This window comes from Corvus cornix, chromosome 2 (genome assembly GCF_000738735.6).
Source record: "Corvus cornix cornix isolate S_Up_H32 chromosome 2, ASM73873v5, whole genome shotgun sequence".
Classification (NCBI taxonomy): domain Eukaryota; kingdom Metazoa; phylum Chordata; class Aves; order Passeriformes; family Corvidae; genus Corvus; species Corvus cornix.
Window position 1 is genome coordinate 141,505,113 of NC_046333.1, and position 23,618 is coordinate 141,528,730.

A 23,618-nucleotide genomic window follows, 5' to 3' on the forward strand; every position below is an offset into this window, starting at 1 on the left:
TACTGCAATACCTTTTTTTTTTTCAGCTTGGCTGATTTATATACTCACAGCATAGACATGCTCTTAATAACACAGTTACATGACATTATTCTTTTAGTTTCCAATTTAAAGAGCTAATGAGAAAGAATCTGAAGGCAGCTTTATTAAAACTCTTGCACTTTCAGTCCCTTACAGCACATTAATACCTTTTATGAGTACAAATAAATTAAAATATATTTATTTGAAACACTGTGAGGCTTAAACATTTCAATTTTTTTGACAGGCTTTGGCTTACGTGCAACTTTTAGACTATGTCTGATGGAGACAAGTTCTGAGAAAGATTCTTTGCCAGATAAAACATACTTTAAAGATGAAAATCAACAGAGCAATACCACTCCTGGTACTGAGAAGCACAAAATAATTGGCTGAATTTCCAGAAGAAAGTCTACCCTAGCAGCTGAATTAAGTCCAATAATCAACAGGAAGCAACTCTAGAACATGGGAAGGACACATTGCTCCAGAGAAAACAAAGTGATTAATTACAAGGCATGCCAAAAAACCCCTAGAAGAATTTCAAGAGATACAGCAGTTACTTGGAGGCACAGTTTGATACCATATCTTCCTTCTACCAGTTCATGGTTTTCTGTTCTGCATACAACATGGTTCTTTTCACCACACATTATAAAATATAACACAAAGACCTTTCTCTTTCTACCTCTGACAGCAACAGTGAATATACTCAATACTGCCATCAGAATCATTTGGTCACAGAAAAATTAAACTTCCATGCATGTCATTTGGCTTTCCACTATATTTAGCACTTAAAAAAATGCAAAGCCTCATGTTTTCTTTAAATTATTAACTTGACTCAAAAATCAGGAATGGATTAAGACTTTTTAATACAAGCATTTATTTTTGTGTACTATGAAGAAAACGACCAAGTCAGCTGTAAGACTTATTCAGATCACCTAGAGGTTTCCAGATAACATGCCCCATAACAGTATTCTCCTCCCCATGCAAAACTAACTTGTGTACCTACTAATCCAGACTTTGAACTTTTGTTCTACTTAATTAAAAAACATTACTCCCTAGTAATAGAAGAAAATGCTACTACTAACTGTTCTAGCATGTACACATTATTCTATCAATTATTCCTTACTGATGCAAAGAAAATAGGTTCTCAAATACTAACAGCAAGATTTAACTGTGTTTTCTGTCTGAGCTTTTCTTCAAAAGACCATTATTAGGCAGATATAATGGCAAGTCTATACGTGCAAGCTGTTGCTAAAGGGCATTCAAAAGGAGAATGAGAACATTTTAAACTCCTTCACATCAGAGCCAGCAGCTGAACAAACCAAAACCCTGACACCCCTGGAGGCTCCCTCCGGGCACACTTCCATAGAGCTACCCTGCTTCACTTAATAATCTTCCCTAGCAGGTCACAGGCAATACAGCCTCTGAATACTGCAAAGGTCAATCCTCTCACTGAGCATGTGGTCTTAGCCAAATATAATTTCTTCTTTTTCTTTTCTGGGGTCAAGTTTCTTATGCAGCCAGAAAAAAAAAAAAAAAAAGCCAAGTTTGCCTACCTTTCAAATAGGAAATCAAAGAAAAATTGATTGTAAACTCTGTCCTAACAGGATTACTATCTACTCCTATAGATTAGATCTGACAATATTACTTCGCAGGCATTTAAATGAAAAGTCATAAGATTTTTCCAGGAATGTTTTTCAAGTAATCTTTGCTCCCTCTCAAATCTGAGATTTAAAACTACATCTTTTAGTCTTTCTGTATCAAGTACCTAGAAGTCTAATTTTGAAAGAGCTGGTCTCATGCGCATCAGCAGTTTTCCAGCTAACTAAAACTTCCACAAGTTTTATTTAAAAAAAAGCCAAGAAAATCCCAAACCTCTACACATTCCAACCACCTACACCTCAAATAAAAAAGTTTACCTGTTTCCTTTATTTTCAAAAGATTGTCCTGGCAAAAAAAACCACACCAAACCTTTCAATCAGATTTTTTTAGCAACCTCCAACAGAGGTTAATGCTGCCTGCCCATTTATATCCTAAGGTATTATTCCTGCCATACAGAATATTAGTATTATATTAACCTGAACAACAGAGTGGCTGTTTTGAACTACAGCAATAAAGTTTCATGGTACACCTAAAGAACATATTTAACAGTTTTGCTTATGGGTGGTCCAAGAATTTACATTCAATCTAAGTCAGAGAAATGTGAACAAGCTGGGTTTTTTTCTTCAATAAGCACTTCTTAAAGTAGCCCAGCCAACTCCAATAGATGAGTACTATTCTCTGCTATTCTTCAGAAGAGCAGACAACTGAAAACACTAGAAATTAAACAGATTCAGAGACACTCCTCTCCTCATGACTCCTGAATGAACTCACACATATTTAAGGTAAAAATGTGCTAGACAGTACTTTTGGTATCTTTTTGTCAACACACTAATTTTCACCCTTGCATAAACCCAAATTTTTCTGAAGTCCTGAAAAACTTGGCAAAATGAACAAGAAACTCTAAGCTCTGTACAAAACATCAACTACACAGACTTCTTTTTGCATTCACTGCCCCATATTAACATAAAACATACTTAGCAGTGGGAAAAAAAAAAAGTAGTACTTTTCCAATCTCAGGTACAAAATTATACATCAGAGATCAAACACATGAAGTTTTTTATTCCTTTCAACGAAGTAGAGAAGTCAGGGATTACAAATGGTTGCCATGGGAAGCTTTCAAGATCTGTCTGGATAAATCCCCAGCAGCCTTATCGGACCTAACAGGTGACACTGCTTCAAGTAGGAAGTTGGACTAGAGATTTCCTGAGGTTCTGTTCAATTTGAATCATCCTATGGCCCTTAAAAAAAGGCACATGTACATTCAAATTCAGCACAATCCCTCTGAAGCACTAACTACCACCTGCAAGAATATCAGGCTCCAAATATGAGAGATACAGTGGGGTCAGCCTCCATTAAGTGAGAGTATCAGATCATCAACCTTGGTGGTACCTTAAGAAGGAGCTAGAAATGGTCAGGGATGATACTACAGCAACCTTGTCTAAATTCTGACAACTACACATATGGCTTTCAGCCCCCCCACATAAGCATAACTATACCATTTTGCATCAAATTACAATCTTTTTAACCAGCCATTAGCTGTGAACCAGTTTTTCCTAGAAACACTTTGTATACTAGAAACAAAACTAACAGAAAAATATTTATCTTGGGGATTTGTATATTTGAATTTAGATATACGTAAGTCAAGACAGTGCTAAGCATTCCTACAGTCCTACTATACACACACACACTCAGGAAGTCTTACATAAACTGAAAATAGTCAAATCCACTGGAAAATCTCTATGTAGCACCGCACAAGTTTACAACATCTTTTTCCTTGGAAATAGTCTCTTCCATTAATTTAGTGCCTTAATTTCTGTAACAGCACTATTTCCAAAAGCAATGATGACTCATCTAATGAGGCACTACCAGGATGAATTAGCAGGAGCCAGTAAGTCCAAGGGCAGAGAAACAGCAGTAGCCTCTAAGACAAAAGTAACACTTTACAAAATGAACATTTGGATGCCACAGGAAGATACAGCCTGCTTCTTACAATCTTCCTAATTCCACTGGCTTCACAGGAACTGAATTTAATGTAATTGAAAGAAAAAGGAAGTGAAATAAAGTGATATATAAAAGTCTCCACAATAACGATGTGTCACTTAGATTATGATTTGAAGATCCGTATGTTACTCGGGCTGGCATTGTTCTCTTTACAGTACTACTTTTTCAGGTTTTAAAAGCTAGTTCTAAAAATAAAACCTGTTAATAAAACATCATCATAATTTCCATTTTTGTCATATCCCAATGCATTTCACACCAAAACAATTCAACTAGTAAACAAGTATTTCTAGCCATAAAAATCTGTTACAGCTACAAATACAGACTGTATCTTGCCAAATTACCATCCACTACTACTAATTATGACAAAAACACGTCTGAGATATCTTTATGAGACAACTGAATGCTTCATTTTCAATTGAATGACAGAGTTAATTGCTGAAGACTCTCCACCATTGTGTTAAAAAAAATAGTGTCTCTTGCTAAATGAGACCAAGACTTGAGCCACATCACCATTTCCTGAGCCTTTGTTCAACATGCCTCATTTTTGGCAATGCATTTAATCCTCTTCTGTTTGCAGAGAAATTCATCTATGAGTCTGGCAAGAAAAGAGGTATTTCAGAATGAATGCCAGAAGGTAATTGAGAGAACATCCCATTCTCATGTCCTAACAAGTTGTGTTACACTGCCTCCCAGCGCTCAGCATCTGCCTGAAGTTCAAATGAAATATATTGAAGAATCCATTTTAGACATGGAACTACCAGTAATTCCCAAAGGAATGACAACTATCTTGGAGGCTGCTTGCAAAACCATTTGTTTTGAAAAATTATAGACAGAACATTATATGGAAATGTAGGATTTAGTTTCACTTTATTTAAAGAAGGTGTGACAGTAAAAACAGAAACCAGGCAAATTCATATGGCGGATCACTTTTTTATTGAGTACTGGCACTTGTATAAGGCAGACTTGGGACAAACCAGGATTTCCAAATCATTGATATGTTGCTGTTGATTTATCTTCCTGCCCCTCTACCTTTACCTGCTGCTCTACAGTACCTAGCAGTGTGCAATAGGCATATGCCAAGGCCCAACATACTGCAAGAATTGCAGCTGTGGAAACACCTATGCAGAAAGTGGAAGATAAGATGGAGAAGAATCACCAGGAGCTCAAGGAGGAGATGAAAGAGTGCATTCTCCGAATCTCGGCAGTACAGATCACAGACTCTGCTACCAAATGCGGACGTTCCCCAGAGAGAAGGTACATCCCACAAAGTGGCTGTGGAATTTCCTGTGTGACATGAGGAGGTGGGGTGGACAACCCACTTCTGCTCTGGCACCTCTGTTCCTAGAGATGAAGATGCTCCCAGAGATGGGTGAAGAGAACCTTTGCTTCTGAACAGCTCATCCTTAAAATGGTACCCCATTAGCAAAGATTGGACCCTTGAGAACAGTTGTGGGGAAAGCTGTGAGTCGAGGGAAGGGACTTTCACATGCGAGCAGAGAACCAACCTGGGCGGCTGTGTCGCTGTGACATTGAAGCCATGAGAGAACTTCTTGTGGAGATGTCTCCATAGCATGAGCAAGAGAGACTCCTCTCCCTAAGTGAACTGAAAAAGATTATTATAGAGGTGGTAACCTGACTGAAAATCTCAAGGGTTGTCTTTTTGTGTTGTCAGTGGGAGAAGGGAGAAAGGTGGGGGGAACAAAAGTGTTCTGAAGGTTTAGTCTGACTTTTTTCCTTCCTTTTAGGTCTGTTAATAAACTTCTTTATATTCTTTTAAGTTTTGTGCCTGCTTTGCTTTCTCCTAATTCTTATCTCACAGAAGGAAAATAAGTAAGTAATGGATATTTTGAACCAAACCACTACATCTAGGAAAATGAAGAAACACTTTTATATTTTATACATAAAGTGGCCCATATAAAAGCATTTCAAAGTCAAAACTGAACGTAAGTATCTATTAATCTCTGTGGGTCTTGTATCATGCTCTGAAACATTAGTACTTAACGAGAATTCAGTCCTCCAATGCTGTCCATTCAAAACCCTAGTAGAAGTAATTCTACAACTGTGTAAGTCAACATGTCAAAATGGATCATGCCAATCTGGATCCCTATTTTTTTTATCAGTACAAACACATGAACACTGCATTTCAGAATTTAAACAGTCTAACATAGACAACAAAGATGCTTACGTTCAACATAACCATCGTTTCCATTTCCTTCACAGACCATGAATACACAGCATTGCAGAAAAGATTTAAAAAAACATCATCACTTAAAACCTCCTGTTGAATTTCACTGGGAAAAGAGGCAGATGCACTTTCTAACTTTTTTAAGATTAGCATTATTCTTGCTGGCTCTTGCAAAAGCAGTAGGGTCATTAAGCTGAAGTACAGTTTAGCTAACTCAAACTTATGGCAGTTCACTTATGAGAAAGGTCAGACCCCTGAAACTAAAAGGAAGTAAATAAGTGAAAAATTAGTGAAGCAAACAAGCTTGATTTGCTCCTTTGGACAAAAATACACAACCTACAATCTAACCCCAGAAATGCTGTTTACAAAAATGGTGTCCCAAGCCAAGCTTCTAAGAACCATTAGTAGAATGTGTGTAATTTAACTTTAGATACCTAACTGATCCCATTTGTTTAGGAGAACTAATTAACTTGAAACCAACCAGTTTCACAAATGAAAGAGAAGAAGGGGAAAACACTTACAGCAGTTGGATCCTTCAAATGGAGTTGAGTGGCTGTCACTTGTTTGAAACCACCAGGATAACTAGAAAAACAAAGCAAACATACAAGCTGAATTCTTCACGCTCAAGCACGATGTTAACATAAGTATCACTACATCTTGAACGATGGTGTAATGGTATTATAGGGACTCAGAAAAGGAAGATGTTCTCACGAGGCCAAAAACTGTATTTTATTTATCCTGTCAACTATCTAATTTTAACACCACTTCTATGTTCTTATTTATTCACTTGAGTATGAAAAAGCTTGTGCTTCACAAGCAGATGGGTATGTTTTTAAAACTGCTTATCAAGTACACCATAACAGCTATACAATAAAACAGGAATAAGATATACAGAACTCTGCAATATTTCCAGATGATCAAGACTCACAACCAGTCTGTGGCTGACATAAGACACATCCATTTTGAACTGTATTTATTATTTTCTTGCTATAGTAAGACTTGGCATATCTACAGTAATAAAATTTTAGTTTTACTGCAATGGACCCATCTTTCTAAAGCCTATATCACATATTGAAGCTACAGTAATTCAGATTTATGCATAAGCTTTTAATGACCTGATAACATGCAGTAAGAAATTACATGGAAGTCAGGTAAAGCTGAGTTTCATTTTGATTGAATTACATCATTAGGAATCAGCCCAAGTGAAATCAAAATAAGCCCAGCATCATGAAGACATGTCCACTGAGCTGCATGGACTTAAATATTAGTTTTAAGTGTGCAATTTTTTTACTTATTCAAAACCAACTTAGATACTTATGCAAATGCTTTAACTTACATGTTAAGATTTTAGAGAAAATTTTAAGTCATAGGGGAGGTGGAGGAAAAAAAAAAGCACACAATAATTTCCATCAGCTCTCAACAAGAATTTCTCAGCAATTCAGCAATTTCAGGATTGCACCACTAGCACTAGCAAAATCAGCTTTCTCAATGTGATTCATCGATCTTCCAACTGGATGCACTGTGACATTTAGAGATTATTATGTAGTAGTAACACTACTGATCAGGAGCACTGAACTGATCACTGACACCCTGTCATTGATGATTGCAGTCTCTACTGTAAACAAGTTATGTCTGCCAGAATAATGTATTTTACACTACTGTATATAACAAGGTACTGCACATCAGTACAGCTGGAGAGTGTTTCATTTTTAAATTGTTTTTCCAATTTTTTCTTTTCATCCTCTGATTCAGTATTTCCTGCAAGGTAAATAGGTCCTAATAGGATAAAGTAATTGAAGTTGGTGACAATATATATATCTTAAATGTGTAGTGCCAATGAAATTACCTTTTATTACACAGTAAACAGAACAGCCCAGATCATTGAGTCCAGAGGTTAACACAAGACACAACCTGGCTCACCAATTCTGTTAACTTATTCAATTTCCCTGACTACTTTTGAGTTAATTTCCCTAGCAACATACACTGGGGATAAAAAAAATAATAAAAAAAAATAAAAAAAAAACCCAAAAAACAAAACAAACAAAAAAAAAACCAAAACAAAACAAAAACAAACAAACAAAAAAAAAACAAAAAGAAAGAAAAAAAGAAAGGAAGAAAAAGGTTTATGCCATTTTAAATATCTTAACACATGCAGACAGGCAAACAAACAAAAAACCCTAAAAGTTTAAGCCAGCATTCCCTTTTAAAGCAATATGCTAAAAAGGACTTCAACTATTAAGAAAATATGACATTAAATTTACCACAAGCTCATTACCAGAAGCTTTACTTACTATAAAGCTTACCCACTATGTGAAGAATACACTTTCTGTTCCCATTTGTTACCAGAGAAGGCAATATGTCTTGTATTTATTATGACAACATGATCTCCACAGTCATCTACAAGGTAGAAATAAGTGGAAAATATTGAAGAAAACCACAGAGGGAATCAACCAAAACAACTATTATGTGTACAATACATAGATAGTAGCACATAAATACACCTTCCATAAAACTCAAATTTAAAATCTGAGCTTTTAAAGTCAAAACATCCAAATCAGCATTTAAATACCAACCTTAATTACTATTTTTAGCACTATCAGTTTAGAAGGCAGGTGAGAAGGTAAAATACCATCAAGCCAGACGACTAAACCATTGCAATTATTCAGCTAAAATCTGGAAATCTGGCTTATGGGCAAATTTCTATCCTATTCAACACATTATGCTGCATATGTACCTATACTAAAAAAAAAAAAGAACCACAGAAAAAAAAGGTTAATTCCAAATGATCCTAAATATTTTTAATTTTACTTTTTCATAAAAACAGTATCTGTGCTTACTGAAGGATTGAACAATTTGGGTAAGTAAAATACTTCTATTACGTAGTTACACTTTCAGGCTAAATATATAAAAGAAACAAAAATACTGCATTGAGGGAAAGGCAGGGGGGAAAACCCTAAAAACAACTCTGTTGGGAGAACCCCCACATTTTCATCTATCAAACAGGAGTGAATGTTACAGCATATACATGTATGTTTAGAGATACACCAGTAACTTTATTATCAGAAGTTTTTTACATGCAAAGTCTGTAATTTATCATCAACACCCTGCCAGAAACAGTTAAGTGGATCTTCTTTACTAATGAAGTGCTAAGAAAACCTGTATTATCTCAAAAAACCACGTAAATAGGAGAAAAGATGTAGTTTTTAATTTCAGAAGTAATGATCTTGATCAGCTGTATAAGCTGTAACCACACATTCAACTAAAACGAAAATGATTTGTCCAGTCCCATTTGCATCACCCTATTAGAACACAAGTATTTGAAGAGGCTCACCTGACTAAAACATTTTTGAGTCGGTAACAAAGCAGCTACACAAAGCAGGGCTTAAACTGACCATGCATTTTTTATAGGAGCAATTAATCAAAGCAATTTTCACACCTTATTTAAGGTTTTTTATTTTTTTTTAATCTTGTGTGCTTTTAATGCTCCACTTTCAATTACAGCTGAAGTGCAAATGCAATTTACACATCTTTGCTGTTGCAGCCTTTCACTGCTGACAGTTCAGCTCTAAAAATGCTCTCTGTCTACATAAATATCAGGGAACTGACACTGAACTTCATGACTTTTTGGTTTTTTGGCTGGAAAGATGAAAGAATAAGCTCATCTAAGAAAATTGTGGCCAACAGTTTTTCACTTCCATGAGCACTGAATTAACAAATATTAATACCATTTAAAAACAAAACAACAAAAAAAAATCCCCATGATGTTATTCTGTGTAAGGAGCTGTTATCTCACAGACGCTAAAATATTTCTTAGTTCAAAAAAAGAAGAAAAGAAGCATCAGGTACATCAACCACGAGTTCCTGCATACTTTGTCCTTCTAAATGTCTCAGCAGTAGTAACCAACCAATTGGTGCCAACCTGTGTAAAGCATTAGTACTGATTTACAGAATATTTTAAACCAAATAAAGTTGTCCTTCTTTCCAAGATTTTAAAACTTCACAGACATAGAAGTATCACAGTTCTTTCGCACAGGGCAACCAAAACATTTTCCTCTCAGTGTCTGCTTTATTTCTCAAGACAGCCTTAAGTCTCCAGTGACATCTTGTGGATACAGCAAAATTTACAACAGCAGAACTCTGACATTTAAAAGTCTCCACAACACTACAAATCCTACCTCCCATTACGAAATAGATCGAGTATAATTTTGCTATGTACACTTTACATGTATGAGCAAACTTCAAGGCTTCCTTTATGTTTCAGCAATGTCTCTGGAAAAATTTGCATGGATATTACAGGAAACACTGTACCAGTGGTGTGAAGGATCAACTTTTTATTATTTATAAAATGCTTATCCCCATGAGACAGGCACTACAGCATTACAAGTAATGAACAAGATTACAGATGCATCTTTATAGCTGAATCTTCTAATCTGCAGAAAAACAAAATTATGGTTTTATTTAAACCATTAAATTGAAAGGTATCTTTCAACAATGATTGTTTCCCATTTAAGAATCAGACAGGTACCAATCTCCTCATCACAGAATGTATGAGGCAGGAAGGGACCTCTGAATGTCATGTCATCCAAACCCCGTGGTGAAAGCAGGACCAGCTTTTGAAAATCTCCACAGATGGAGACTTCACAACCTCTTGGGCAATGACTTCCAGTCACTCTCACAGTAAAAAATATCTTATCTGATGTTCAGAGCATCCTGTGTTTCAGTTTGTGCCCACTGCCTCCTGAAAACAGGACTTCTTTGCACCTTATTCAGAATGAAGCACTCCAAGACCCTGGTGCTGTGTACCTACTGAAAGGTAGCACTCAGATGTTTCATTACGTGCCCTGTGAACTAAATTTTTACAGGTAAGATTAACATAACATGTTCTGAGGTTTTTAAAAAAATGAAAGAACAGCCCACTGTAATTCAGCTACTCAAAATGAATTTCAAAATCATAATATCCTTTATATATATTGGTAAAGAAACAACATTAGGTTGTGGAGGGGTATGACGGAAAAAGATGAGAAAGAAAACCAATTCATTTATAATTTACAAACAATTGAAAAATGTAATCCTTTATAGCAGGCTTGATTTTAAAACTGAAATTGGAAAAAACACGCATGTGAAAAAAAGCAAATTTGCTCTCATCCATTGCAATACTCACTTAGTGCATGATAAATAGGTTTATGTCTGCCTTCGAGTCTCATTACAGTGGCAGCTGCTATTTTTCCTGGGGGCTGCATCTTCGCATCGAGGAGGTACCAGGCTCTGGCAAAAGTAGCCCATTGCTGAAAAGAAAGAGGGTCAGTACTTATCACAGTAAAAGCTCACGCTACCATAATCTAGCTTAATTTATTAGACCAACACTTCTTTTACCTTCAAAAATACTAGAAGAAATATTCAGCACCACCCCCTTCAAATAACCTTTAAAAGGACAGAGCACTGCGATACACACACTGCAGTGCGATGTATACATGTGTAACACCACCGAAAGGTTACCGGCCCTGACGGCTTTGTTTCAAAAACGCAGATCTCCTGCTGCAAGCTTCCATTATCGCTACTTGAACTGCAGCATATTTAACGCCCAAGGTCTCTCTCCCTCCCGGTGAAGGGCACGGCTCCCCCACACGCACCTTTCAGACCGCGCACAGCCCGAGCCGCCGCCCGCGGGAGTTCCTGTCCCCCAGACGTGCCGCACACAGCGGCTCCTGCCAGCGGGACCCTCAGGACCAACACCGGGGGCAGCCCCGCGGCGCTCCACTGGGGCCTGGGAACCCTCCGTGCCCGCCCGCTCCCTCACGGCCCCGGGGTCCCGTCCCAGAGGCAGCGAACGCCCCGGCCGGCCCGAGGGGGAGGCCCCGCTCACCTGGGGCCGCCCTGGTGTAACTCGCCATCCCGCCGGGCGCACGGCGCGCAGGCAGCGCCGCGCCGGGGCCGCGGGAAGCGGAAGCGCTGCCCTGCGAGGGGCGGTGCCCGGCCGGCAGCGCGGGACCTTCGGAGCGGCGCCTCCGGAGCGGCGCCTCCGGAGCGGCCGCGCTCCCGGCCCGGCCATGGACCGCTACGTGCTGCTCCTGAGCTGGGGCGAGCGCAGGGCCGAGGGCGGGCCCGCAGCAGCGACCGCCGCAGGTACCGCCGGGGGACGGGGCTGGAGGCCGCGGGGCCCGGCGGGCGCTGGGCGAGGGCGGGCGGGCGGGCGCTGCTCTGGTGTCCGCGGGGCTCTCCTGGCGCCTGCCTTCCTGAACACCCCTTTGCTTTCAGGCTGCAAGGCTTTGGTGCCTCTAACCTGCAGAAACTTCGGGGGGGGTTCCTGCTTTATTGCTATGCTGCCATGTAATGCGTTCCTGAGCATGACCTAAAGGAGAATTTAGGAAAATTTGCTTTTTTAAACTGCAAATCTGCAGGTGACATTTCTCTTAAAAAAACTCAGCCAACCCCTTTCCCCCTTCTCCCCTAAACTCACCTTCCAAAATCACACTGAAATTTATACTGTATTTGCAGGAAAGTAAGATTTAACTTCCATAATTCATTAGTTTTAAGAAATACTTTCTTTCCTAGCTGCAACTGCTGCAAACGTGTGTCAGTTCCTGAAAGAAAGCTGTAATGCATCAATAAATGCGCATGCGAGCACGTTCCCAGGTAAATTTAGCAATGGACAGTAAGGGCAAGTGTTATCAAGGAATTGGCCTATGCATGTTTTATTAGGGGAAACAAGGCAGAAATCTAAGTAAACCCAGTTGCTGCAGTATGGGCCTGTTCCTGCTGCTCCTGTTTCTGTGGAGAACTTATGTCAGCAGCTAAGGTGTTAGGAGATGATTAGATAGACTGGATGCGAGAAATGAAAGGGAAGGATTTTGAAAAATTGACAAATTTCAGTCCAGTTGAGCAAAGAATAGGAAAGCGATTGTTTCTCATGTCACTGGGAAGCATAATACTTTAATTACTCCTATAACATCTTCTGATTTTTTCGGTAGAAGCAATACTTGTCTGTTGGGTAACAATTCAGAACATTAATCCATGAATATTAAATCAGTTTTTCATCTTAGAATAGATTTCTTAAGATCTGCTGTAGTACTCTTAGGGGCTGGGTGTTGGTGTTTTGTTGTTTTGTGGTTTTTTTTGTTAAAAAAGTGCTTTCTTACTTCTTTACTTGATTTATATATCTACTGTTATAAGCTCATCTTGTCACAGATGTCATATAATTGGGATTCATGTGGGAAAACCACTATAAGCTCTTAAAATTCACGAAGATGGGAATGTTAAGCTGTTTTCAACTTCTGTGCTTTTTATTGCATAGAAATGTTGATAGAGCGTCTCATTTTGTGAACTCTGTAAATCATTTTTATGAAAGTTGTCATTTAGTTCAGGTATGTTACAGAACATGCAAATAGAAAGCAATATTACCCAGAATAGAGAAGAGGTCAAAGGTTTTCTTACTTACTAACAGTCAGAGGGTCAGTAATAGACACTTGCCAAGACACTTACCTACTCCTTAATATGTTTAGAACTTAATTACGGTACCAAAGGAAAGTAGAACTCAAGTAATTGTTGCATATTAAATGACTTACAGAGTCTTTCAACAGAGATGTTAATTGTAATAGGAAGAATAGATTGTAGTGAATTGATTAATTTAAATAATTGTTTTATCTCTTTGCAGCATGCTCAGTGGCTGGTGTTCTAGGCACAAAGAAATGGTATTTTGCAAGTCATGTTATTTGTGGTTATTATCAGGTAAGGCACACTTCTTTTAGAGTATAAGTTCCTCAACTGTCTGCTTCTCTATAGAACAAGTTAAAACCATGACGTTCAAAATTCTTTTTGCTTATTTAAGTCTTTTTGTTTGATTAGTTCTGCAGTTCTGACTGGGAGGAAATAAATGTTGACTCACAGAAAAATGAAGACTCATACCAAACAAGCATTGATGAGAACCTGGGAACCACACAAAATTTTGAGGAAGATGACAGTAACAGTTGGGAGTCACTGTCTCTGACTGAGTATGTGTATTAGTATTTTTCTTTAAAGTATAATGTTCTGACATCTAACTGTGATGACCCAAGGGGATCAAGAAGTTTAACAAGTGGGAGTTACTACCGAAGCAAGAGTTAACTATGAACAATCCCCTACTAGTACTGAAAATACTTAATTTTGTTTAGCATAGCTTTAAATTTTTTAGTTACAGATTATTTTTATAGGATAACTGAACAGTTTCCTAACAGCTAACATATATACAAAAATTTATTGCTAATTCGCCTTGAATCCTACTTCCAGTTTTCCTTCGGATTATTTTGATGTCATTAGGCCTTCTTCTGTCTCAGTAAAAGAAGAGATGATTTCTCATAGCCTAGGTATGTTTGTGCAGAGTTTCAAAGATGTAAGATACTTACATCAGGTACTATTCATTACTATTGTGTTTCTAAATGACTTCATTTATATTTTGGTTCTGAACATGTTGTTCTTCATTTTCAGTATCTATGATGAAGCTGCTGAAAGTCTGCATCAACTAGCTGATAAACTGCCTGCCCCAGGTAACCTGTCTTTAAAAAGTGTCGTATTGGAGTTTATCTTGTTAGTTACTGCTCTAAAAATTCATCTGGTAAAAGCATAGTGAATGGAAAAGTTCAGAGGGTGTTAATTTGGTAGCTGAATTAACATAATGCAGCTCTTGCAGGTAGTTTAGGAACTTGAACATGGTTGGCATTGCAGATCAGCTTGAGGACTAGTTTGCTGCTTGTTTCTTTGGCAGGCTGTAGTTCAGTAGAATTTAAGATACCTATTTGTATAATAAATTTATCCATCTGAAATGGTACCAAAGTAATTGTAGACAGTAAGCAATACAAAACTCAACATAGGAAGTTTCTTATTATGAAAAAGGAAGATGTTGACATCAGGCTTACATCTGATTTGACAACCGCTTGCTTGTGGGTGGGAGCCAAGAAGATGAGAAGGAAAATGCATCAGAATCGTTGGGTTTGGATTTTGTAAACTGGAGATACAGATCACCTTGCATGTTAGGGTTATATAGTGTTGCAGAAGTTGATTTGGAATAGCATAGGAATGCAAGAAGAATGAAAAATAGCAGTTTAGAGTGTTAAAAGTAGGAAAATGACATAGCTTAGTTGTACAGGAGACAAATCTCATTTATCAGTGCTGAGTGAGAGCGAAGGGTATTGAACCACAGTCACTGAGGGAATGGTGAAATATTTTGTGTTCATCTAAGAGGAGCAGCAAGAGATGAGCTAAAATGTGTGAAAAGTATTTTAAATCTTGAAGTTATGTGATCTTTTTGCCTGTTTTAGTGCAGTCAATGATAACCAATACTATTCTATCTTTAAATGACTGACTGATTCACTGAATCATGATAGTTTTAGTCATATACAACTGTTTTATAGGCAGAGCAATGGTTGATGTAATCCTGCAGGCTGTTGAACGAGATGGACCCAAGTTAAGGGACTGCTTACCTGCTATCGGTGCCCTGAAACACCTGAGAGAGTGGCACTCTGCACAGATCACTATTGCAGCAAGTGATGCTAAAGGGTATGGCATTTATTTTAGGGCTAAAACAAGGCCACTTCTGTTTTGTGTTAGCATAGATCAGTGGGTTAAAATAGAAACAGCATCTTGAGTACTTTATGTGTATATTTTGAAAATACATAAATTAGTTGTCTGTTATTGTATGAGGGCAGGAATTACTTAACCTGATTTATTGTAAATACATGTTCTAACCAGAGAAGCAGGCAAAAAAGCCAGTCCTCTGCACTTCTTGTTTTCTGTGGGAGCAAAGGGTAAAATATTTTCCCTTTCTGTTGCTAGTGGCTTCAGTGTGATACAATGTTTTCAAGTTGTATGATGCTACATAATCATATATAGATTGTAGTTTTACTGGGTTTTTTTTTGAATGAATCCATACTACTGCTGGTTTTACTTTAAATTTTATATTACCTTTGGTATTACATTTCAGGGAGGGAAAGTAGAGTGTCTCATTTGTCCCTTTTGAAAATGGAGTAAAAATGCTCTATTACTTCCTGTATGCTTTTCAAGATTCTGTTATTATGAAGAGTTACTGAGACTATTAATTCAAGTTGAAGTTAAGTCCAGTAATTTCCTTACTATCCTCCTCTAACTGGCATATAATGGCCATGATATGTCTCAACATATAAACCTCAGTGGCTTGGGTTTTTTTATCCCATGCAGTGAATGATTGTGTGGAGGCTGAATAACTTGGCAAGGTCTCCTGCACTTTCCTTCCCCTCCATGGCCAAAAGATTCAAATTTGCTTCATAGAATATGTGCTTAAGCTTAATCTTAAATTAATAAAACTGTTTAAAACTAAAAAGGTGAATGTTCAGTCCTTGGATAGAATAGATAATATACCTACTATATAGTATTTCCTGAGGTGTGTGGCGGACAAGAAACTTACTCGGTGACTTCCACAAACACTTGGTCTCAGTGCTTGTTGACATCATCCTGTAGAACCATCTTTTGACTGAATAAATTTTTCTGCTGGCTTTTATGTAAAGTGAGGTTATTTGGGTATAGAGGATCTCTGATGAAAGTTATTTCACTTATTCTTGTTCTGCTGATGGTGCTGACTTCCCTTAGAAGTCAGATGGCCACCAGAACCCACAGATACTGGCTGTTCTCTCTCTTGTTGAATTTGGATAATGTTTGTGCTGCAGTCATGTCTCCATGTAGAAGGTTAACTACAAACCATCCAGATGGACCAGTGATAGCCCCACTGATGGCTACCAGGCTTTGCTACAGCTTTTAGCACCCAACCTTACTATGTTGTGCTTGCAGCTTGCCACTGCCAGTCTTATTTGATGTCAAAATTCTTTGCTGTCATGTTCGTGGAGCATATGAACAACTTCCTTTACAGAGCCTGAATGAGCAATTCTATAATACTTTTTTACTTTGTGTAATATAAAGCTTTATTGTCTGTCTTGACGTACACAAGATTGTTTAGTGCTAAGGGGTCATAGGTAAATTCAGTCAAACTGCTCTGTATGTTCATTTGTAATGCTAAATTCAGTAAGATTAATTCTTCTGTATTTTTACAGTAGCTGGCAAAAGATTGCAGACTATTTATCAGCAGACTTCGTATCTTCAGATGATATCATGAATATTATTGATTTAAAAGAACTCTGGAGAGGAAAGATTCAGATATGGGAAAGAAAGGTAAAATTACTTTTTTCAGCTGTGGTTATTTTTTAAAGCATCTGTGTACCTCATTTAAAGCATTTATTGTGCAGTGCATTTTATGTCTTAAGCCAAATTTGGTTTCAACCATGTAATTCAAAGGTAATGTGCAACTTGTCTGGGTGGGTGGCAGGATGAAATAATAAATGAGATCAATGCATCAAGATTTGAACTTCAGAAATCCAGAGCCTCCCCTCTGAAATATTTCTTAGAACTTACTTAGAACTTACAAAACAATCTAATTTTGTATCTATCACAAATCATTATCATGTAATTGTAAGTCATTACTGCAAGCATATGTATAATGTTTCTGCAAAAATGGAGAGCTTTGTGACATTGTTTACATTTTCACTGTTACAGTTTTGGATTTAGTAGTTGGTTATCTAAGTCTAGTATTTTTTCTTAGTTTCATGGATCTGATGGAAACAAATATAATACTAATTGTTAAAAATAATAACACATCTAACTGGCTGAAGAGAAATAATTTTTCTCTCTTTTTGACACAATTATTGTCTTCTTTTTTTTTTCCAGTTCGGATCAGGAGTAGACTTTCCAGAATTTTGTATAAAGAGCACTTCAGCAAAGACATTCAGGACTGCAAATTTAGGCTCTTGCTTTGCTGTTAAAAAAGAGTGGCAATCGAGGAATACTGATGCTTTGCCAGAAGCAAGTATTATTCTTGATCTTACTTTGAGTTTTAGAATTAATCTGTTTTACTTTCCTGAGAAAAGTAGTAATTGGGTAAACCTTAGTTGGAACTGAAAGTTCAGTATAGAAGTAATGATTGGGTAAGATTGAGGAATACTTCTTTTGTTCATGTGTGCTCTCAAAACAGGTTCTTAAAATTTCATCTGTTTGTCTTTAGGACTACAATACCAGATTTTTTTCAAGTAAAAATTGAGACTTTGTTCAGTTTAATACTCAAAATAGCTAAATTATGAATTCTGTATTTATATAACCTTTTCCACTTAATTTTAAAAGTTTGTTTGGGTTTGGGGTTTTTTTTACACTGTTGCTGTTTCACTGTTGTTGTTTTCTACTGGAAGTAGATAATAGATGGGAACTCCACAATCATATGTGTTGATGAAAACAAAATGAGCATTATGAAAATTGGTATCAGTTTAGAGTTTGTTATTTCCATTGTTAAAACATGTGTATTTTGTACTGCATTTGTCTGTTCTTGGTAGATCTTATTTTATTTTGGGTGAGAGCTAGAACTCATTTGATGCACATTGTTGACTTTCTACAAAGTCATATTTATTAAACAAAATTAAATACCTTCCTTGTTTTTTATATAATTATTTTAATATAATATTGTGAAGTGTTTTTGTATTTCTTTATACCTCTTTCAGATGTTATCTGTAAGGCTAATGCCTCCAGCAAACCACTTGAGGAAGTTCTCCTGAGGTAGAATCATATGTAGTGTAATATATATAGGTTTTTATTTGATTTCTTTTCAGGTTTTTCATTACTATGGTCCTGCGCTGGAATTTTTACAGATGGTGATGCTGTCTGATCTACCTTCCATTTTTATATCAGATCTGGAATTTGAGCTGTATCCCTTTTTTTAAGGATCTAAACTACTACTGATAATTGTCTATAGCAGAAAGAAAACAATCAGGATCTCCCATGGAAGCAACAGATAGATGAGGACAGGCAAGGGTTCATTCCATTTTAGCCTGCCAAAATAGTCATAGTGATTCTTCACAACTGGATTTTTAAATTTTGAAATTTAAATTACACTACCAATAACCAGGTGTTGTTGATATTATTGCAAGTATAATTTGTCTGTTGATGTGCATGCTCTTTGTGGGAAAAGAATAGAGATATGTTTATTCTGTATAAGTTTTAAAAAAAACTCAAGCCTTTCTAATGAATTAAGGTAGCATGCTTCAAAATATAGGAACATTTGTCTACAAATCATGTTTTTATTGTGCAGCAGCAAAATCTATGGCAAGATACAGCAGAGGAGTTCTCTCTTGAGTGTGTGTGCTGCAGAGATCTCAAGGTATATTACTATGGGTTTTTAAAAGTATGGACTTTTGGTACTAGTCTTGGTGTACCAATAATACCTTAGGATGTGTAAGTCTGCCATGATTTTGAATATATAAATATCTGTTTCTGTCAGTCTATAATAGAGATGTCAGTGTAGTATTTTGTCATATAAAATTTTCAAGTGTATCACTTTACCAAGAAAGATGAGCTTTTTATGTTTTGTGATACTGTAGTATCAAAAATTAGATACTTGCAATGCTTCTTTCAAATATGGTGGTAACTTGATTTGTAAAACAGAGGTGTATAGTTCTTTGTGAAGATAAGGTTCCTTAAACTGTTCTGTTCAGGAGCCTGTCAAGAAAGAATACCAAGGAGACGTCTACATTGCTTTTGGAGCAGATTTCTTTTCTCTCTGGGAAGGTAAAAACATTTTATTTATGTATAGCAGAAAAATGAAGGTATGTATATTGCCTGTAAAAGATACAGGAATAATATTTTTAAACCTAGTTTCTATATAAGCTTCTTGAACATTTAGTTCTAAAGCAAGTATGGATTTTAAAGTCCATGCTATACATACCCACTGAACAGTTTTCTCTTTATGTCAGCTAAATTTCAATCTCCTGAAACATTTTCTAATTTTTAATCCTATCCTGACAGATAATTTCTCTGCTACCATAATTGAACTATTGATTTTTTTAGCAAAAGGCAGGCTTGTGTGCAGCCTACCAAATGTATCTAGTTACTGTGAAATGGTAAGCTTTTTTATTTTACATGTGATTATTCTGATTTTGGATAAAAAGAGTTCATGAAACATTTACAATCCTACTTTTTCCTTCCCTCCTCTGCCTTGGAGGGATAGTGAGATTATTCATAGCCACAGTATTAGTTTGAAGATATTTTTCCTGAATGTTCTATCACCTTTACTTACAGGGTAATGCATCTTGTTTAGGAAAGTTTTTTAGTGTTTATAAAATAAATCTATGCCAATCAAAACAAAACCTCCAATTTGAAAATGCTGATACAGGTATTATTAATAACATATGTTTTTTATTTCCTGTGGAGATGGTATCCCATTATCAGGCTGTATGTTTAATTTTCAGTTTATTTGGGTTTTGAGTAACTCTTTTTCTCCCCTGCTACTCCATTCTCCATTAGCTTAGCCAGAAATGGAAAAGGTCCTTTTTCTAATGCTGTACCAAAAATATCTTTTTAAATAGTTTTATATTGGTAAATATCGCAGGTAATCTTCATTTTACTTAGGAACACTGAAAACACCTTTTACAATTTAAGGCCTTGCATTTCTACTAATTTTTTTAAAGAAGAAGCTCAAACAGTTACAACACGTTCTCAGGTTACTTTTTAGAGTCTGCACATGTTGAATTAAATATATTTTGAAAACAGCAGTGTCTCATACGGATTTTTTTCAGTCTGCTGCTGGAAATATTACATGTTTGTTGGCTTTTCCAATACTTGCAACAACATTGTTTTATTGCTTGAGTATTCAAATATGTGTGCCTTTTTTCTGATAGTGCTTATTAGCCTGAAGTCTGCTTAGAGACATAAACATAGTCCAGTATCTGGTTAAGGGACAAGGGTAATAGGAAAGGAAAAGGAATTTTTTTCAAAGGAATGCAGAGCCACTGATGCCAACTATTACCTTTGAATTCTCTTTTCATTCTGGATACTACTCTACAAAAGTGTTTGTAGCCAGATTATTGAGAGACTTGCAATACATAATAAATACCTTTTTGTGTATGAAATGGAAATTCAGCAGTGAATGATCTTTCAACTGGACCAAAAACTAACCACAATTTTTGCAGCTTTTGTGTCAAATGGAATTCCATTTTGATTGATGTGAATGACAGATGTGTTAAGCAGAGATATTTTTCTTCATTTCAAGTAGATTTGAAATAACACCAGATCAGTAGCTCAAGAATCAAATGTAAAACAGGTTTCACTAATATTGCATGTTTTGTATTTCATCTCCCTATTTAGGTAGGAGCTTTATTTACATTGCCATGTAATGTAAGTAGTGTAGTGGTCCCATCTCCTGCCCAGCTGAGCACCAAGAAATGGAAGGAATATATGGCTAAGAAACCCAAGGTCATTTCTGGTACGTGTATTTGGTTGTGGTTTTATGTATGTGTGTGTATATATATATATGGTGATTTTTTTCTGTACATTTGGGATTCTCTTTTTAAGTTCAATGAAATGAAGTCAGTTATTGTAATCTTCATGGACACGAGAAGATTTGGTGAATGCAAGTTCAGCTATGCAAACTTGGAGGAAAAACAATAACAACATCGTGGCAAGTTTTGGGAAACAAAGCATCTCCTTTAAACCATTTTTGTGTCCTGTCTGTCAGTTAAGATCCAATTTCCAGACATCTTTCTAAGGTGATTGTAAAATCCACAGGCACAGAGGTTTACTTCTGCAGATGGAATTCCAGTGTGCTTCACTGAGGTGCTTCCCTTCTCATTTAAGCATTTCCAGAGGTTCTTCAGTGCACTTGCATTTAATTTCAATCTCTTCCTGGGAAAATACAGAATATTAAGAAATGCTGAATGCCTCCATTCACCTGAGAGCCGTGTGCTAAACTTGTGATTGGGAACGTGCTCCTTCCTTATGGGGCTGTACTGATGGCAGCTGTCTCCTCCTATGCACTGTGCCAGTGCTTAGAAATCTGATTCAGAAAGTGAGAGAAGAGAATCAGTACAGATCAAGGCTGGGGGAAGTTTCTCAGTTGGCCAGTAAATGTGCCCTGCAAGTAGAGGCACTGTACAAGCAGTGGCTGTGAGGTTTGTAGGCACTTGAAAACATCAGGCTAAAATGAACTTGGTGGTAGCCCAGTGCTTAAGTACTTATCTAGGACAGGATGAGGTGCTGGATTCTGCTTTCTTTCATGATCTTGTTTATACATGGTCTAATATATAATCCGTGTAGATTGCAAGGAACAGTTACTATTTTTCTTGCCAACTCAAGACAACTTTTTAAAACAAATATGCTGATGAAAATGGCTCATATTGATGACTGATATTATTTCAGGTTTAGGGACAGGAAAAAATTGAGAGGAATTAGGAAGAGTTGTATGACAGGACAAGAAGCTTAATTATAAAATGGGTGCTGGCAGTATATAGACTGAAATTTATCTCTGCCTGTTTGGAAATGATAGAGAGGATGTGATTATAGAGCTGGTCATAGCAGCAGCATTTGTATTTATTGGAGAGATACTACTGATGCAGTCAAATGCGCACAAGATCCCCAGTGTCTGCAGGATATTTGTCCTGTGCTCCAGTGGAAAGGTTTTGTACAAGTATTAACTATTCTGTGATCAGTAACACACAATAGGTTCTTATTAAGCCTCCTGTGTAAAATTTAGTATAGGAGGAGAAATGTGGCTGTTTAAATGTATTTTCTTGTTTAGTTGAGAACTACTGATTTTTTATTAGCTACCACTAATCTGACGGTCCTAAGGATTTGTGAATCCTTATTCTCATCCATCTGTGGGAAGGTATAATTCTTGGAATTGGTAGTTCTCAAATGCTAAGGTTAAAATGCAAAATAAAAGCTTACCCATGAGGAATCAGCTTTGAGATGCCATGATAAACTGGAAAAGGAATATATTTCAAATGACAGAGGGAACAGGACAATATGAAAACATTTCTGGAATCTTTTTTTCTTTATTGCTCTTTTTTCTTTTTCTGAATTTATATATTGAGGTAGTGGGGCTTCCCCCTCTCTTCCCTTCTGTGTCCAACTTAAAGTTTTCAAGAAACACTGGAATATTTTGTATTTGTTGCTAACAAAAATTTATGATACTAATAAATGTTAAGTTCCTGTCAAGTTAATTATTGAGACATTTAATTATGAAATTAATTTACTTTTGAAACTTAGTACATCAAAAAGTATTCATTCTCTCAATTTCTATGTCTATCAAGGTGCTATAAAATGTTTTCTGTGTAAAAAGATAGCAAACCCATTCTTTCACTGTTACTGTCAGGTCCCACATTAATTTACTTTCAAAACTGCATACTATATGCCAATGTTTAAAAATAGAATGTCTTTATCTCTTATCCAGGCACAAGGGTAAAGAAGGGAGTGAAGCTTTTATTAATGAATAATGCAGTGTCCTTGGGAAGAGCGTGTACAATATTTCCTTCTACATCTGTGTGTTCTTCCATTGAACACTTACATTACTTCAATGCACATATGCAGAAAGGCCTGTTTTTACCTAGCAGAACAAAAAGGTCTCTTCAGTGTTCCATGGTAAAAATGTAACTTTGCCAGTTAAGGGCTTGCCTGTTACTTAGTGCAGTTAAAAACTTCTCTTGGTTGGTGGTCAGAGTTTCCCGGTGTACTTTGTAGTCTGCATTAGAAAGCTGCCCCTCATCACAAGAGTGCAGTGCTGGTTTTTGGGTGCTGCTCTAAGCCAGCAGCATAGAGCAGCTGAGCTTTGCTGCTATAGTTAATTTATTTTACTCTTCAGTTTGGAGCTTTACAGGGGTTGAACTTCACCTGTAGTTACTGTGTCTCCTCAAAAGATATTAGTAAGATTTCTCACAGAACAGAAGAAAGCAAATGGAAGAATTTTTATGGTGGATTATAGTTTGTTTTAAAGCTGTTTTCCTGAGAG

At 36.8% G+C, this 23,618-nt stretch overlaps 2 protein-coding genes across 3 annotated transcripts in view; one reads left to right on the forward strand and one right to left on the reverse strand.

Annotated features, from left to right (window-relative positions):
• MRPL13 (mitochondrial ribosomal protein L13) overlaps positions 1-11,763 on the reverse strand; it is a 34,060-nt gene extending 22,297 nt beyond the window's left edge. Inside the window, exons 1-4 of one of the 2 annotated variants that reach the window (XM_039549924.1) lie at positions 11,667-11,741; positions 10,962-11,087; positions 8,104-8,197; positions 6,322-6,382 (exon numbers count right to left, since the gene is read on the reverse strand). In XM_039549924.1, coding sequence (XP_039405858.1) covers positions 6,322-6,382; positions 8,104-8,197; positions 10,962-11,087; positions 11,667-11,691 — 306 coding nt within the window. In that variant the 5' untranslated portion in view covers positions 11,692-11,741. Of the gene's footprint in view, positions 1-6,321; positions 6,383-8,103; positions 8,198-10,961; positions 11,089-11,666 lie in introns of both variants that reach the window. The other variant, XM_039549925.1, reaches the window with a different exon arrangement.
• LOC104692870 (MDM2 binding protein) overlaps positions 11,764-23,618 on the forward strand; it is a 30,452-nt gene continuing 18,597 nt past the window's right edge. Inside the window, exons 1-11 of the mRNA XM_039549922.1 lie at positions 11,764-11,923; positions 12,353-12,433; positions 13,452-13,525; positions 13,643-13,788; positions 14,261-14,319; positions 15,184-15,328; positions 16,852-16,969; positions 17,522-17,656; positions 18,451-18,545; positions 19,333-19,405; positions 20,981-21,098. Of these exons, the coding sequence (XP_039405856.1) occupies positions 11,848-11,923; positions 12,353-12,433; positions 13,452-13,525; positions 13,643-13,788; positions 14,261-14,319; positions 15,184-15,328; positions 16,852-16,969; positions 17,522-17,656; positions 18,451-18,545; positions 19,333-19,405; positions 20,981-21,098 (1,120 nt within the window). The 5' untranslated portion in view covers positions 11,764-11,847. The remainder of the gene's footprint in view (positions 11,924-12,352; positions 12,434-13,451; positions 13,526-13,642; positions 13,789-14,260; positions 14,320-15,183; positions 15,329-16,851; positions 16,970-17,521; positions 17,657-18,450; positions 18,546-19,332; positions 19,406-20,980; positions 21,099-23,618) is intronic.